The following is a 15,495-nucleotide window of genomic DNA, read 5'->3' as shown; positions in this document are numbered from 1 at the left end:
GCGATGCGAGCGACGATTATGGAGGTGCACATCGAACGGAGAGTTAGGAAAGCGATAGGGACGAGCGAAGGGTATAAGCGATAGGGACGAGTGAAGGGTGTAAGCGATGCGAGCGACAATTATATAGGTGCACGTCGAATGGAGAGTAATGTTCGTGTGTAGGGTATGAATGACAGTGATAGAGGACAGTGCTCGAGGGGTGATACGACTTTCACAGACCTTGATGTCGATTAGACAATTGACGTGTGAGATTATGACATGTGTGTGAGCGCTTTCGGGGACGTCGTCGATCTATAACGCCCTGGTGTATAGTGAGACTTGGAGGTCTGGTCGATCTTATAGTGATGACTTGTAACACATGTCTCGGACTCAATGGAGGAGCTTTGATTAAACTTGATCGTCACTGAATTCAAGCATATTGAGCAGAAGTCTTCTCACACCACTCCCAGAGTTTCTCATCACCCCCATTCTCCATCGCTTCCGCGACATCAGAACGGACAGGTCCGAATCGACCCCAGGGAATGATGAACTTGCCAGCATTCTCCGGACGTCCGGCTTCTTCTCCCCAGCCGGCGAAGAGTTCGGTATAAGCGCCATTCACAACTGGGTATACAATCATGTTGACAAACATGGCTTGCACACTTGGCATATGTCTCTGGAGCTCCGACTTCAGGTTTCCAGGGTTCCATGCATTTGAGATGACGCCAGACTTCTCGACACGACGACGAAGAGCGCTGGCTAGAAGAGCGTTGCCAGCCTTGGATTGACCATAGTTGGTCTCCTGAGATCCATGAAGAGTAGGCTCATTATCTGTCCAGGCTACACCACCAGTGGGCGACATCAAATCGACGGCGAGAGAGCCGGCGAAGGTCACTCTCACCGAGCCTGCCGGTGAAGAGGCAGCGGTCTTCTCGATAATAGGAAGCAAAAGCTTGGTGAGAAGGAAAGAGCCAAGTACGTTTGTGCCAAATTGCAGTTCAAAGTCTTGGGCAGTTTTGGAGCCTTTGGGTGGTGTCATAACCTTCATCGTTTGTCAGCATGCGCAGATAAGGGTTGGACACAGCAGAAACGTACACCAGCGTTGTTGGTCAAGACATCCAGACGAGACTCTTGAGCAAGGAACTTCTCAACTCCAGGCTTGATTGTAGTCAAGTCGGCCAAATCGATATGCATGAACTCCAGCTTGCCCTTGGAGTCGGGCACAGCTTCGCGGATCGATGAGATTGCCTTGTTTCCCTTCTCAGCAGAACGTCCAGCAACATAGACAGTGCCATTGTGGTGGTAAAGAATCTTGCTGAGCTCATAGCCGATGCCGGCATAGCCGCCAGTGACGATGAAAACACGACCAGCTTGGCTGGGTAGATTCTTTTCGGTCAACTCAGGTGTGGGGATCCAGGTTGACTGCCTGAAGAAGGATTGGATTGCTGCTGCCATTGTTGAGGATCAAGATAATATTCAGACAGGAAGATGAGGTCAGTTCGTCGAGATTGACAGAGGATTGGAGGAGTCACGGCGATAAGAATGGTGAGTTCTCTATACACTTCGAGCTCCGGAGATTGCAGAATAAGTATGTCCGGCAACGGGTGCGAGTCGTCGTACTCCAAAACTGGTGCCTGCAAGGTTTTAAGCACGGTTTTGCTGAGAATTGGTCTATTTGCAGATGATGCTCGTTCTGTACAGAGTTGTGGGAGCTATTCAAGAGAAGGGAAGGAAGGTGCGTCGCGGAAAGCAGGTCAAGCTCATGCACGTCACCGCCAAGCATTCTTTGTGAAGGTTGTTTGATTGTTCTCTTTCCACTTTGCCACCATTCAAAAGGTCATGTATTCTTATTGAGACAGCAATCATGGGAAGTACTTGTTTTTAGATGGTCTCGAAGGCTGATGTGAAGAAAAACACAAGTTGTAGCTTTGTTGCGAAAGACATCGATGACATCGTAGACAGGGTAGCCCCAGCAACACGCTTTTATCTTTTTGGCAGCATGATGATTCTTGCAACAGCTGGACATACTTGGACAGGCTATTGTAGAGCAAGCAAATTCTGGCGGCACCCTGGCAGTCGATGCTGTTTGGCTCGAACAGGCGAGTGGCGATTCCGCAACCTGAATCTCGGTTCTTTGAATGCGTTGGCTGAAGCGCAGCATTGCCAGCGGTTCACCAGCAATCAACAGACTCTTTGGAGCAGCTTGCCTTTGAACCGCGTGCTTGGAATGCACATTAAGCTTGAATTTGTACGACTTCATCGTCAAGGGGAACGTATATAGTACGCTTCCTTCTTTTGCAAAATAGCATCAACAAAATCCAAATATCTTGACTTCTCACAAGCAAATGCCGAAGAGAGCTCGCTCACTACCAAGCATGTCTGCTTACCAAACTACCATCAGCAAGGAGCTCGACTGCGACATCAGCCGCCACAACATTCTCAGTATGAGCATCCATCCCTCCATCAATGTGTCGCTTTTACTAACATCCATCAGACCACTGTCTGGTGATCTGGCCCAACAGAGAGTGCAGCGTGACCGTCAACATCTGCCCCAGCTGCCGCGTTCGAGGTCACCAGCAATTCCAGGCCAAGATCATGGCTGCGAATCAGGTCGTCATCAAGGGCGGCTGTGAGAATACGGAGGAAGAGGCGCTGGACAAGCTGTATCTGTGGGTTCAGAACTATTGGGCCTACAGACCAGATATGTCACATCCTTAAGAGAGACAGCAGATCCAGGCGGGAGGGAAGCAGAGAACGAGTAATGTTGGAACAGGGGTTGATCTCCACTTGCCAGCCGGGGTTGAGGCATAGCCTTCGAGAGGCACGATGTAATTCATGATGATATGACTGTCCGGAGAGAGCATGGAAATCGTCATTACCAGTACTCAGAGACTCAATATCAGAAGAATTCATGCTTTCTGATAGCCAGTCCAACAAGCCCTTCGGCAGGTTAAAAGCTTGGTTTGATGTCGATTCATGTCCTCAAATGCCCGTGGCATCATCTGTTCAATAGCGTCGACGCTGATTTTTCATAGCAAGAACAATTCTTCGGAGGAGCGAGAACATTGATCCTAGTCGTTAGGAGACCTACAACTGTGGCATCCAAAATTCAGTTTGCTCCGACTGATCACCGACTCGCATTTTCAGCGTAAATGGCGGTGATGCTGATATAGTGCAGTGGACAATAAGTCGTTGACAAGTGCGAATCAATTGCCACTCGTTGATAGAAACCCGAGTGTCATTGTTGGAGTACTCGGCTAGCGGTCCAGATAGAGATGCGATTGACCGGAATAGGCAATGTTATTCACGTGGTTCATGCTGGCTAGTTGTTCGTCATGCAAGAGTGATGTTTTGTTCCAGAAGAAAAACCGAATGCGCAGAGCCAGACTGCCCAGTATCTCCATGAAGTTGAACGCGTACTTCACTTATAGAATCCGTAAGTGAAAACGACAAAAATTATCAAGTATCGTCACTTGGATGCTGCGCCGATACTTCGCGTTCAACTCTGGCGCCTGTATCAGTCCAATCCAATTCTTCCCACCATCAGACAACACCAACACCGTCGGATCGCGACCTTCGGAACATCGGAGAAAAATGACCGGCCCCAACAGAACCGTGATCAAGAGACGCCTTGGTCATGTGTTTGCCCTCTTCAGACGCAAGGGTTTCCTAATGGTAGTAGACAAGGCAGAAGGACCTAGTGCATGGAGACAATGCCGCGGCATCCACCGTGAGTACTCACTCCTTTGTGCTTGTACCGTCCACTGACAACATACCTGCTGCAGCCGCCGTCCACAAGCATCTTCCCGAATACGGCTTAGACTTTCAAATCCACATTCAGACACCCTTCAAGAAGCTGAATATCTACACCGCCACCTTGAGCATCCCCGGCGACCCTGAGCCTCTCTTTCTCACAAAGTCCTGTCCTACACCCACAGAGGCTCTTGAGACCCTTCGCGTCATGATCATGGTTTCTGAGGATCCTCTGACAAAGGAAAAGCTTGCCAACTTGCAGTGGGAGGCAATGGTTGCTCATCACAACAACCAGATGATGCGTTACTCGCCTAAAGGTCTGTCTGAACAAGACTCAGATTGGTCGTAGGAAAAATGAGTTGGATATTCTGAGCGCGTCGATCGCAGGTTGAACGGTGGTCGGTGGCCAATCTACCGCCAGAAAAAGCTTGATGAAAGCGAGCGATACAGACCGCACTGAGACGTAGGCTAGTCATACTGAATCAACAATGTTCTGCTGCCAACAACTGGAAGTGGTTTAACGTGAAGTTAGCGTGAAAGTCGAGGCACATATTGATGGAATTCTCCCAGTCACAAATACAATCTTCCGCATGATACGCAATGTTGGAACGCATTTTGACAAAAGAGAGGCCGACACTTAGATCTCATGACTTTATGATTTTGGTGTAACACACCGCATCTTGCAATAAAACCTTCTGTGTCAGCATGGAGGGGTGGAAATGAGCAGATGCAGGTTCCCGAGAAATGGTAACAAAGGACAACCTATGGAGTGTTGTACGGCCACGTCATGATAACTTGACTCCGGACTGCCGATTCTTCAGTTCTACCAAGGAAGTGACTTGTGCTTACCATGCTGTGTCTGTTATCTTTCGAGGCCCTTCCCAGTCATCTCTCAAGTCAGCATTTTGCATTCCTAAATCACCATGCTGTCCAACAAAGCCCATTCGCCAGGCATGAAAGTTTCGGCTTTTCTTCGAGACGAGAAGAAGTCTTGCAAACTGATGCAGAAGAAGATACTGAGTAGGCATGACCTGTCCGAGTGAGGTGGCACATAAGCTGACGGGTTCTCCAGAAGACATGCCAGCCGCAATGCCTCAGGGCAAGAGCTTCGCCATCGTAGCAGAAGACATCAGAGCAAAGACGGGAGATCCATCAGTCGTCACCAAGGTGATCTGGAAAGAGAAGAGGAGTGGAGCCGACTTCCAAGGACACATCGCTGGGCCTCCGGCTCACAGCCTGCTGCTGGCGTTGACAGCCTTGAGAGACAAAGCTCATGAGATGGCAAGAGCTCAAAAATGACAATCTCGGGACCAGGAACATGTAACGGCGAGGGATGATGGAGTAGCGGAAATGGACAAGCATGGTGCTCGAGAGGCCTCTCGGGAAGAGATGTTCATGTTGCCTGGATTGTCGTTTTCAGGGTTCTCTATTCCGCTTCGTGACAGACGTTGGAGTATTGATCGAACTTAATGTTCAAGTTATGTTCACAATGCTGTACTCGCGTGTACCGGGTTGATCTCTCTGCAGGTTGAGGCTTCGGCGTTGAGAGAAGTGGCTGTCTTGACCTCGCGTCGTCCACCATGCTATAACACCATCGCGATCAATTACGGTCCAGCTCGGAACGCATTCATGATGTAAACTGTACGAGTTGTCTAGTAGCTTGCGCGTCCTCAAGTTTCAGCACCAGGAAGGCCCTCGTCTTATCGGGGCTTATCGCATCCTCCAATGACGTAGACGGCCTCCGTCGCGCGGAAGTAACGGCCAACCACCAGCAACAGAAGGAAGGCAGTCACGTCATGTGGATTACGATTGACACGATTGACCATCCTCCAGGAACCCCCACCATCTCTCCTCCTTCTCCTCCAGATCAATCTATTCCAAACTCACCTGTATCCTAAACTACCTACCAAAGTACGTTCAAAGGCAGCTCTCTCGAGTCCAACAACTACTAAGCCAGCCTCAACAGCCATCTAACCACATCCAAACCGCAATAATGGCCGACGAAACCTTCTACCGTGACCAGATCCTCTGTATGTACAGCACCTAGAGTGTCTACCACGACCACCAGCTAATTCATCTCTCTTCTCATAGCTAACGCCGCTGTCCTCTTCCCCGACACCTTCCGCATCGTCCTCCGTGCCAAGAAGAACGAGGGCAGACAGACCTACGAAGCCGTCCTCGTCGACGGCTCCTCCCACCGCATCCTCCTTGCCGGTGGCCCCGGTCTTCACTCCATCCAAGAGGCCCTTTTCAACCTGCTCATCGCAACTAGCAACCAGATGACCGACCACCTGCAAGGTTTGGCCGACAAGGAGGCCAACGGTCGTGAACACCATGCTACTACCGCTCCGAGCCATGGTGTGACCGGTACTCCTGGGCACCCTACCCGATAGAGGGTGATGAGTGTATGATTTTATGATCAATGGCTATATGTAGCTGCACAGGCATGAGTTCAGAAGTGGACATATCGCAAAGATATATACTTTATAACGAATCAATCGCCATTCTCAAGTCAATTACATAGTGCATAACCTTTCAATGGTGCCCAAAGGGTTGTTGGACTGATCGATCCGGTCAGCAGACGTGACTGGATTTGGTGTTCAATATTGACGTACATATACGAGCATAGAAGTTAACTTAACCTAGAACACTGTTTAGCATGCAAAGATTCCCAGGTGGTTAGGGCGCAAGGAAGAAGTAACGAGAGAGAGATGATGTTGTACTCATATATGACCTAAACACCGAAAGACGCTCGCTGACCCATCCAAAAGACAACCATAACAATCGTCGAGCTAAACATCTAGAAATTCCACTGCTTGCACCAATTTACCATCAAATCACGGTTCACAGGGCCCAACTCCCTCAACGTAACACTGGCCTCAGCAGTGTGCTCAGTAGCCAATCTAGGCAAGCTACCCTCCTCAACAGCCAGACCTTCATAAAAGTCCAACAACTTCAGTCCAGGCACCTTGCTCACAACCTCTTCAGTCATGTCCAATTTCTTCATCTCATCAAGCCAGTCCTTGAATTCGACGATCTTAATCTCAGTGCCTTGGGAGGCGTAGAAGTCGACGACGCTAGGTACGAGGTTTTTCCATTGTACGGTGGAGGGGTTGACGAGGTGGAAGGTGTCCAGCTTCTGAGACTCTTGAGTGCGCAGGCGTGTGCGTGTGAGATCGATAAGGATCTTAGCTGCTGCATCCGTGGGTACCCAATCGACGATATCTTCGTTGCCCAAGGTGCGAGGGATCTTGCCAATAGCCTTGGACGATGCAACGATAGAAGGCAACCACTCCTGACGGTTCCAAAGACCCTTTTCGGCGGTGGGACCGGCGAGCTGACCTACGCGAACGACAGTAGAGGGAATGTGCGACTTTTCGGCTGCAATGGCGAGCATGGCTCCCGCGACATGCTTGCTTTCTCCGTATCCTTGAGGGAAGGGAAGACTGTTATCTTGCATGAACACCTCAGGAACAAAACCAGAGTGTCCGCTGCCGAGCCAGTTGCCAGTGCTAGCGATGGAGGAAATGAAGATTATGTGGGGGTGGTATTGAGCAGAAGCACTGAAATCAATGACACGACGCGTGCCCATCAGATGGGTCTCTTCGAAGGACTCAAGACCCATGTTAAAGTCGACAGCCCAGGCGTTATGGATGAAGACGTCAACGTCACGTTGAAGCTCGTGATATACTGCGTCAGGCAGACCGAAGTTCTCCTTGCCAAATGAAGCTTGCAAGAAGACGACCTTGGAGAAGTCGGGTACAGCTCCGCGCTCTTCGAAGCTGCGCTTCTGTCGGCTTTGGGCATCCGAGCGGTTGAGACAGTAAATCTTTGCGACGGCAGGGTTTGCAATCATGCCTTCCAGCAGGTAGTTACCTAGAGAGCCAGTGCTCCCCGTGAGAGCAATAGCATGCTTCTGCTGGCGAGGATTGTACTCGATAGGCGAAGGTAGGTTTTGTGTATACTTCTTGATGACCTCATCCATGTTTTGCTCACGAGACTTGGTAGGAGCTCCATTGGCGGCCTCGCCGTGGAGAATGTTACGGACTGCCTTGGTCAAGGCATCGATGGTTGGGTTGCCATAGACCATCCGAGGCTTGAATGTTGCATCACGCGAGCCCTCCTTCTTCGGAAGAGCGTGGCCGATAGTGTTGGCTAAAGCAAGCACTTGAAGTGAGTCGATGCCAAAGGAGAAGAGGTCGGCCTCGTAGCCTTCGTCATCAAGGTTCTCAGGGACTTGGGGCAAGGCAAGAAGAATGGCCTGCTTTACAAAGCTGCGGATAGAGGCCAGGTCAGCATTGGCGTCCAGCTGTCCAAGTGACTCGGCCGAACTCTCGTTGGAATACAGCGCATCGATCTCAGCTTTGTAAAGCTCATTGGTCTTGCGGCGCATGATGCTACCCTTGGGAGCTCGCTGGAAGGGCTTCTGGGGGTTGGCAATGGCAATCTTTGACTTCCAGACTCTGCCATGAGCGGCCATTTTCTCGTTGGCTCGCTCAACTGCAGGCCAGATCTGCTCGAGGAATGTCTCGGGATCAGTCTTAGTGTTGGTCTCGAGGATGAGACCAGCCTGGAAGCGACCTTGACCAACAACAAGAGCGCCCTTTACTGCTGGATGGCCTTCGACGTCCTTCTCGAACATGACAGGATTGAACTTCTCGCCGTTGCTGAGAACGATCACATCGTCGTTGCGACCCTTGTACTTCCAGAGACCTTTTTTGGTGGGGTGCTCCTCGTACAGATCTTTGGTGCGGTACTCGTCAAGCTCAGGGAAACTCCAGAATGCACCCTGAACGGGATTACCGGGCATGCGCTTGATGACCATCTCGTGGAGCTCGCCAGAGGGCTCCATAACAGCACCTGTATGCTCACACCACTCGAACCAACCCCAGTCGGAACGGTCTTCGGTGATGTAGCTATCCCAGAATGTACCCTCGGTAGAACCGATGATGGTCTGGATTTGGGTGGTCTCAGCAATACGGTCACCTACCTCTTGTGCAAGAGGAGCTCCTGCAAAGAAGACGAAATCAAGCTTTGCGAGAGTGTCGATGCCACCAGGAGCATCGACGATGTCTTCAAGGATGGCAGGCGGGAAGAAGCCAGTCGCTGGTTTAGCGACTTGAAGCACCTCAAGCGTGAGATCGGCGTTGGGCGAGCGGCCTACAGGAGGCAGAATAAGAGGGCCTTGGGCGTAGATCGATCTTAGTGCCATGAAAAAGCCCATTGCGTGGAACCATGGCAGACTGCAGAAAGCCCGGTCCGTACCAACGAACTTCTGGGCTCTCGAGAGACGGCCACCAGCAATTGGGAGCTGACGGATACGATCGAGGCAGGCGAGGTAGCCATTGCGGAGGTAGATCGGCTTCGGGATGCCGGTCGAACCAGAAGTATGGATGATGGCGACAATATCATTGGGGTCTGTACTGACAACGCCCTCGTAGTGTTCCACTTTATCGTCATTGAAAAAGTAGTCCATAGGAGGAACCTCATAGGCCTCGATGGGTGTCTTTTCGTCTTGCAATGCGAGGATCTCTTTCCTCATGCCCTGGCCGTGCAGGAATTTCTTGCTTTGTGTACGTTGGAGGATGGCACGTTGGCCTTCTTCGCTGTTACGTGTCGAGGCAAGGAGAGCCTTGTAACCAGTCTTCATAGATGCAATGATGGCAAAGATATATCTGATGTCGTTTTGGCGGTCCATGTAAGTGATGGTTTCTCTTGACGTGCTGGTTCCGATGGTCTGCTCGATCCAACGGGCCATTTTGCTGACAGCTTGTGATAATTGACCGAAAGTCAGGGTCTTATAACCATCTTGAAGGTTACTGTTGTTGCGAGGTACTTCTACCCATTTCGTGTTGGGAGCAGTTCTTGCGATTTCGTCAACGATGTGAGGGACAACGCGAAGAGGGAGGTTGTCGTAGGTGGAACTCATGGTGGAGGCAGAGGATGATTCGATGATTTGAGTATTGGTAGAGTTGCTCGGAGGGACGATTGTGGTTGATGCTTGATGATAGTCTGCTGGCGGGAGAGTCTGATAGAAGTGATAGGATATCGCTGTCAGGGACCAGCGACATGTTTATATATCAGACCTCTGCGGATACGGCAACAAAGGTCCGACATCGTGAACCCTAACATACTTGCGTGTTGTCTGTGATAGACACGTACCCTTGAGCACTGCATAGCGATACGGAGAGGTCATCTTTCGGCCGCCGGACGGTGCGGCAAGATCGCAGTATGAGGGACTAAACAGCGATACAGCGCAATCTTGTCATCGAAACGGAGGGAGATTGATTAGAGTCCAGTGAGTGCAGCTTCCGGAGTGGCTCGCATAGAAAGCGAGCAGTCGGGCAGTGTTACGGTGACGTCGGAAAGGCGTGCCGATATGTGGAGTCCCTGTCAACAGACATCACTGCTTCAGATTTGCCTGAGGATCGCCATAACATCAGCATTTGTGATCACAGAAATTACGCAGACTTGTCGTGGGCGACACATATGATGGAGACACAGGAACGTCAAGCTCATTTCGAGAACAGCTCTAGAATGCGTCAAAGATAGATCGTCTCGTAAGCTGCGTGTTCATGGTATTGATTTGCAAGCAAGATCGATGTCGTCTTCTTTGATGGAGGGGTTCGTCCGTAACACGACTGATAACGTTGGGCGGCCCGGCCCTGCCGCGCAGTACCAATCACTTTACCAGCCTGCTACGTAGGCAATTAGGGTTCGATCTGTTTCGAAACACAAGGCACGAAAGTGTGACGGGCTGCGCGATGCCACAGCGGTGAGGTGGTTGGGAAAGAGCTTCTCGAAGTTTGGCAGAGATGAGAATGGTCGGATGACGGCAAGGGTCGTGACATCCGAGACTTCTCCGCCCACGAAACAGAGGGCATCGGGCAACAACGACAACAACAATGTTCGCTCAATTCTCGAAGAATGACCGAGTCGTTCAACAGCTGTCGTTCCAGTCTTCCCGAACACTCCCCAGATGTAACTTGGAAGGCGTGAATATTCTGGTTGGACCGCGAACTCGGCATTGCTTGTGTAAATGCTTGGCCAGCATCACTGACGGAGGCTCGGATTCCGAGAAAGCACAGACATTTTCGAAGGGCTCGTTTTCTTTGCGAGAGTAGCATCAACTTTCTCAGACTCGTTTGACGTGAGAAGGAGCAGTAACAACAGCCCTGTCGCTCAGCTATGCCTCGTCTGCACCCTCGTGTTTTGCACCAAGCGCACAAGAGTGACACGTTGCTGCCGTTGGTGCTGCGAGCCACTCGAGATCTTACATCGGCGAAGAACGAACTACGGTGGCTGAGGGACTTCGTTGCCGAGCCACAGCGCAACACTGGGAACATCCTCGACAACTGGGCTGCACGACGAAAACTCCGACAGCTATGCGTTGAAAGGGCTAAGGGCAAGCCTTTACAATATATCATGGGGACCGAGTATTTCGGTGATCTAGAAATTGCCTGTAAGCCAGGCGTTCTGATACCAAGGTAGGCATTGTAAGTGATTTCTTTTGCATCACTGTTCTGTTTACGCAAGAGGTAGGCAAGAGACAGCTGCTTCTGTAACACACCTGATGGAGCGACTACAAAAGAGCAAACTACTCCCTGAGCATGTGAAGCTCTTGGATCTATGCACCGGTACTGGATGTATACCGCTGCTGGCGAGCTACGAGCTCGTGCAGAAGTATTCTAGAAAGGGGCGGCTCGAAGCGGTTGGTGTTGATATCTCTTCCCGCGCTTTGAGCCTCGCCGAAAGAAATCTTAGACGACTAAGCCAAGATGGAACAATACGGATAGAGCCTCCAAGCTCATCATTGAGTTTCATCCGAGCAGACATACTCGCTGAGGCCGACCACAACCCGAGCGACTGTGTATCATTGATGACCGCGCTACAGCTGTACGAGGAAACCCAACAAAGCAATGACCCAACAGCAGATCGCAAAGGTGGCTGGGATATTCTCATCTCAAACCCGCCATATATCTCGCCTAGTGCTTTCAATCGCACTACAACTCGATCGGTAAAGAGATACGAGCCGAAGCTCGCTCTTGTTCCCAAGGACGCAGATGCATCGCAATATCCGGGCATCGACCCTGGAGATATCTTCTACCCTCGACTGCTAGAGATCGCCAAACAAGTGGACGCTCGGGTTGTACTCTTCGAAGTAGCAGATCTCGAGCAAGCGGGTAGGGTCGCTGCCATGGCACAGCAACAAAACATCTGGACTGTGATTGAGGTATGGCGGGATAACCCATCTCAAGCTGACGATTATGGCGGCTCAGAACAGACGTCAGTTGCTACTGGAATCAAGGTGCTAGGCAGAGGAAACGGACGCTCTGTCTTTGCCTACCGAGGTGGTGCGAAAGCATGATTTAATCACATCAACGTCTGAGGAGTCGTGCGTGTGCTCTCAAGATGCTCTGTATACTCTCTCGTTGAATTCGAATTATTTTACCAGAGGCTCAGACGTTCCTGTTACATTACCATCTCAGACAGGGTCGCCAAAGTATACACAGATTACGCCTCGAACGCCACAAAAGTCTAAATCTGGCATGAACTGCAGGACCGTTAAGCGAACTTTCGTATCTTGAACTTCATGGTTGGCCGCGAGATATTCTCCTTTGGACGCACCATCGCTCACGCCACATCCCACAATGGGATTGTTCTCGTCTCAGAAAGTAGGCAGTGATACGATTGAGAGAGCCGAATACATTGCTCTGCCATCGATTGAAGGGTCACTGCCTACACAGCGACCAACGGCTCATAATGTCAAGAAACAGTCGTTCTTCTGGGTCAAATGTTACTTGTTCGTCACGATAGGTGGTGTTTTCGTATGGATGGCGTATGCCATGGTTTTGAGTCTACCATCTCGTGCTGAGTGCCCTGTTGCTACACAAGAGAAAGCTACTTCTGAGACGACAGCACCGACCACCGCCATAACCGTCACGGCTACGGTCACATCGATGCTCACACAGGCACCGTCATCTGCAGAGACGAACACATCTGAAACTACGGCATCAACTCTCAAACTCGATGCTCCCATCTTAGGACCCATGGACAACCCTCTCCTTCTATACTATCCGGCACTCCCAGAATCCGGCACTAGATCCAGAATACAACCTCCATACATTAACAAACCACCGAACTCTCGCCCTCGAGTTCCACTCTTCATCTCCTTCGCCCGCAACAACGCCATGCTACTTCAGACCCTGCACTCCTACATCTCTTCCGGCTGGCCCGCTTCCGACATCATCATAATAGACAACAGCGGCACCATGGACGCAAACCCTTTATCCTTACTTTCTACCTCTAACCCCTTCTACCTCGACTACAAAACCTTGAGAGAAGCATATGGAGTGTCGATATTGCAAACACCGACGTTACTCTCCTTTTCCCAGTTACAGAACTTCTACATCAGAACAGCGATCACTATGGACTGGCAATACTTCTTCTGGTCACATATGGACATCGTCGTCCTTCCCACCTCTACCCAACCATATAAATCCTTCTACGCCCAAGTCCTACAAGTCCTCAGCAATGTCACTACACTCTCAGAGACAGGACAACCATGGGCCCTCCGCTTCTTCAACTACGATTTTCTAACTCTGGTCAACGTGGAAGCTATGAAAGCTATAGGCCACTGGGATACATTTATCCCTTACTACGCCTCCGATTGCGATTTCTACTCTCGTGTTTACGCCTCCAACTATGATACTCCCGAAAGTGTAAAAGTCACAGCGGGCAAGATCTATGATATGCCATCGCTGGTTCCTGATTTTGCTGCCAAGTTATCAGCCATTTATACCTCCAGTGGCGTGAATGAAAAGGCATATCCGGCATTAACCTGGGAACTGGAAAAGGCGCAGAGATTCAAGGATGCAGATCAAGGTGCTCATAGGAATAGTTGGCAAGGACAGCAAAAAGGGGGACAAGGGGAAATGTGGACGTATGATGCGGAAGGGTTTGGGAGAGCATGGTGGATGATTTCACGAGCAGGGGAAAAGGTGTATAGGGAGAAATGGGGGAGGGGGGATTGTGAGTTGTGGAAAAAGGATGGATGGTCGACCAGTAAGGCGTGGAAGAATCATGGTGTTTAGACGTCCACTCTCAGACTTCTACAAAGATTGGAAGTTGATGGAATGTTTGGATCATGATGGTAATCTTGATAGGGTAATTCATCCCTGAGACACGGAAAGTGTTACGACGTATTCTGCAAACTCAATACGCTCTTTCCCTTCTTATGATATAACACATCTTCGTTTTCGCGTATGCCATTTCTTCATAACTTTGGAGCTTGGCTCAGGTTTAGAAGCTTGCTCGGCAACACGCCCATGTTTAGACTTCCCAGGCAGCGCACCGATACCTCTACTCCTTGTCGCCTGGCCCTTGACTCGTTGGTCTGGGTTAACCACCTTCTAAGCTGAAGGCGACCCAGAGCTTGCTCCAACCCTCCAGCCAACTCTGACCAAAGTCTCACAGACATCCTTTGTCGAGTTGTTAACCAGATCGTCATCAAGCTGTACATCGCCTTCTTGGTAGAGGTTGATGACCGTACTGCCACCGTATTGGAAGGCACCTAGACATTCTCCCCGTCTGATTTCTCTGCCGACTTCAATGCCGGGGTTGTATCTGATGCTGCCGACCAACATGGCACCGACGGCGATGATGGCGACTTTTGTTCCCGTCTCTTTGCGTCTGACGATCATGACACTGCGTCTGTTTTCGCAGAAGACGTCGAGGGTGCCTTCTTCGTTGATGGCTTGAGGGTTCACTGTATAGTATGCGCCGGGGATCTCGGTGACGGACTCGATAGTGCCGGAGACGGGCGAGTGCCAACGGTGGTAGTCTTGAGGTGCGAGACGGGCGATTACGATGCTGCCATTGTTGAAATCTGAAGCGAGGGACTCGGAGGCTAGAAGTTTAGAGACAGTAAACCCGAAGCCTTTGATCCAGTACTTTGTCGCGAGATCGACGGTAGGGAAAGCGGTAAGACGGCAGTCTGCTGGCGAGGATACGACGAGGTCCTGAAAATGATCAGCACACACTCAAATGGCAAGAAGGGGTAGAGGTACATACGTTGCCAGGTTCGTCAATTGGTCGAGCGTCCTCGCGAATTTCTCTTGAGAAGAAGTCGTTGAAGTTCTTGTACTTGGAAGGATTGGGCTCCTTCATCTCAGACATGCTCTCTTGCAGCTCAAAGCTCTCGATGAATGGAACAATGTGGTCAACACTCTTCGGGTCATCGTATTGCTTGCCCATCTTCTCGCTCTGATCTTTCAACAGCTTGACAGTGCGCTTCCAGTGGAGGGCTTTTTCTTGCTCGGACCCATAGTACAGAGCATGCATACCCACACGCACATAGATGCTCATAGGCTCGAAGGTCTTTTCGCCAGTCTTGCGATCCATTACGTAGTTGCCCATGTGGAAGGCAGATTCCATTGCCTCGAGACTATCGTAGGGGAAGATGCGCTTGAGCCACTTGTGAGATCTTTCATGGTTGGAGGGAGTGTGGAGTGCTTCTTTGGGATCTTCGGGATGGTTGGCGGCTTGGTCGGTGATTTTATCGAGAGCTGCTGCCGTGGCATCGAAGTGGGCGTCGCTGAGCTTTTCCGTCATTGTGATATATGTCTTAGGGACGAATAAAAGATATGGGAGGAAGAATTGGGGGTCCTAGGGATGTGATTGATACGAGATATGTGATTGAAGGGAAAGTCCATGTTCAATTGCATCAACGGCGCTGGATTGCGTGTCCCTGAACGATGTCAT

General features: G+C 50.5%; 6 protein-coding genes across 6 annotated transcripts; 3 read left to right on the top strand and 3 right to left on the bottom strand.

Annotated features, from left to right (window-relative positions):
• Positions 1–409: 409 nt before the first annotated feature.
• Positions 410–1,434, bottom strand: M438DRAFT_357381 (NAD(P)-binding protein; the record flags this gene model as incomplete). The annotated part of the gene is made up of 2 exons (XM_029907165.1): positions 410–1,021; positions 1,075–1,434. 2 exons carry the CDS (start codon positions 1,432–1,434, stop codon positions 410–412), a joined length of 972 nt encoding a protein of 323 aa, XP_029758540.1.
• A 920-nt stretch (positions 1,435–2,354) lies between these two features.
• On the top strand, positions 2,355–4,231 carry M438DRAFT_407509 (uncharacterized protein; the record flags this gene model as incomplete). The annotated part of the gene is made up of 4 exons (XM_029909899.1): positions 2,355–2,421; positions 2,474–2,648; positions 3,444–3,709; positions 3,765–4,231. The coding sequence occupies 4 exons, from the start codon at positions 2,355–2,357 to the stop codon at positions 4,079–4,081; spliced, it is 825 nt and encodes a 274-aa protein (XP_029758539.1). The 3' UTR covers positions 4,082–4,231.
• Positions 4,232–6,532: 2,301 nt separating this feature from the next.
• On the bottom strand, positions 6,533–9,661 carry M438DRAFT_278415 (acetyl-CoA synthetase-like protein; the record flags this gene model as incomplete). Its single annotated transcript, XM_029901004.1, has 1 exon — positions 6,533–9,661. One exon carries the CDS (start codon positions 9,659–9,661, stop codon positions 6,533–6,535), a length of 3,129 nt encoding a protein of 1,042 aa, XP_029758538.1.
• Positions 9,662–10,920: 1,259 nt separating this feature from the next.
• Positions 10,921–12,475, top strand: M438DRAFT_323310 (S-adenosyl-L-methionine-dependent methyltransferase; the record flags this gene model as incomplete). Its single annotated transcript, XM_029903001.1, has 2 exons — positions 10,921–11,219; positions 11,275–12,475. The coding sequence occupies 2 exons, from the start codon at positions 10,921–10,923 to the stop codon at positions 12,098–12,100; spliced, it is 1,125 nt and encodes a 374-aa protein (XP_029758537.1). The 3' UTR covers positions 12,101–12,475.
• Positions 12,476–12,578: 103 nt separating this feature from the next.
• Positions 12,579–13,826, top strand: M438DRAFT_367334 (uncharacterized protein; the record flags this gene model as incomplete). The annotated part of the gene is made up of 1 exon (XM_029907947.1): positions 12,579–13,826. One exon carries the CDS (start codon positions 12,579–12,581, stop codon positions 13,824–13,826), a length of 1,248 nt encoding a protein of 415 aa, XP_029758536.1.
• A 318-nt stretch (positions 13,827–14,144) lies between these two features.
• On the bottom strand, positions 14,145–15,345 carry M438DRAFT_357376 (uncharacterized protein; the record flags this gene model as incomplete). The annotated part of the gene is made up of 2 exons (XM_029907164.1): positions 14,145–14,753; positions 14,806–15,345. The coding sequence occupies 2 exons, from the start codon at positions 15,343–15,345 to the stop codon at positions 14,145–14,147; spliced, it is 1,149 nt and encodes a 382-aa protein (XP_029758535.1).
• Positions 15,346–15,495: the final 150 nt, after the last annotated feature.

This window comes from Aureobasidium pullulans, assembly GCF_000721785.1.
Source record: "Aureobasidium pullulans EXF-150 unplaced genomic scaffold scaffold_15, whole genome shotgun sequence".
In the NCBI taxonomy this organism is placed as follows: Eukaryota; Fungi; Ascomycota; class Dothideomycetes; order Dothideales; family Saccotheciaceae; genus Aureobasidium; species Aureobasidium pullulans.
This window is presented reverse-complemented; position numbering and strand designations above follow the sequence as displayed.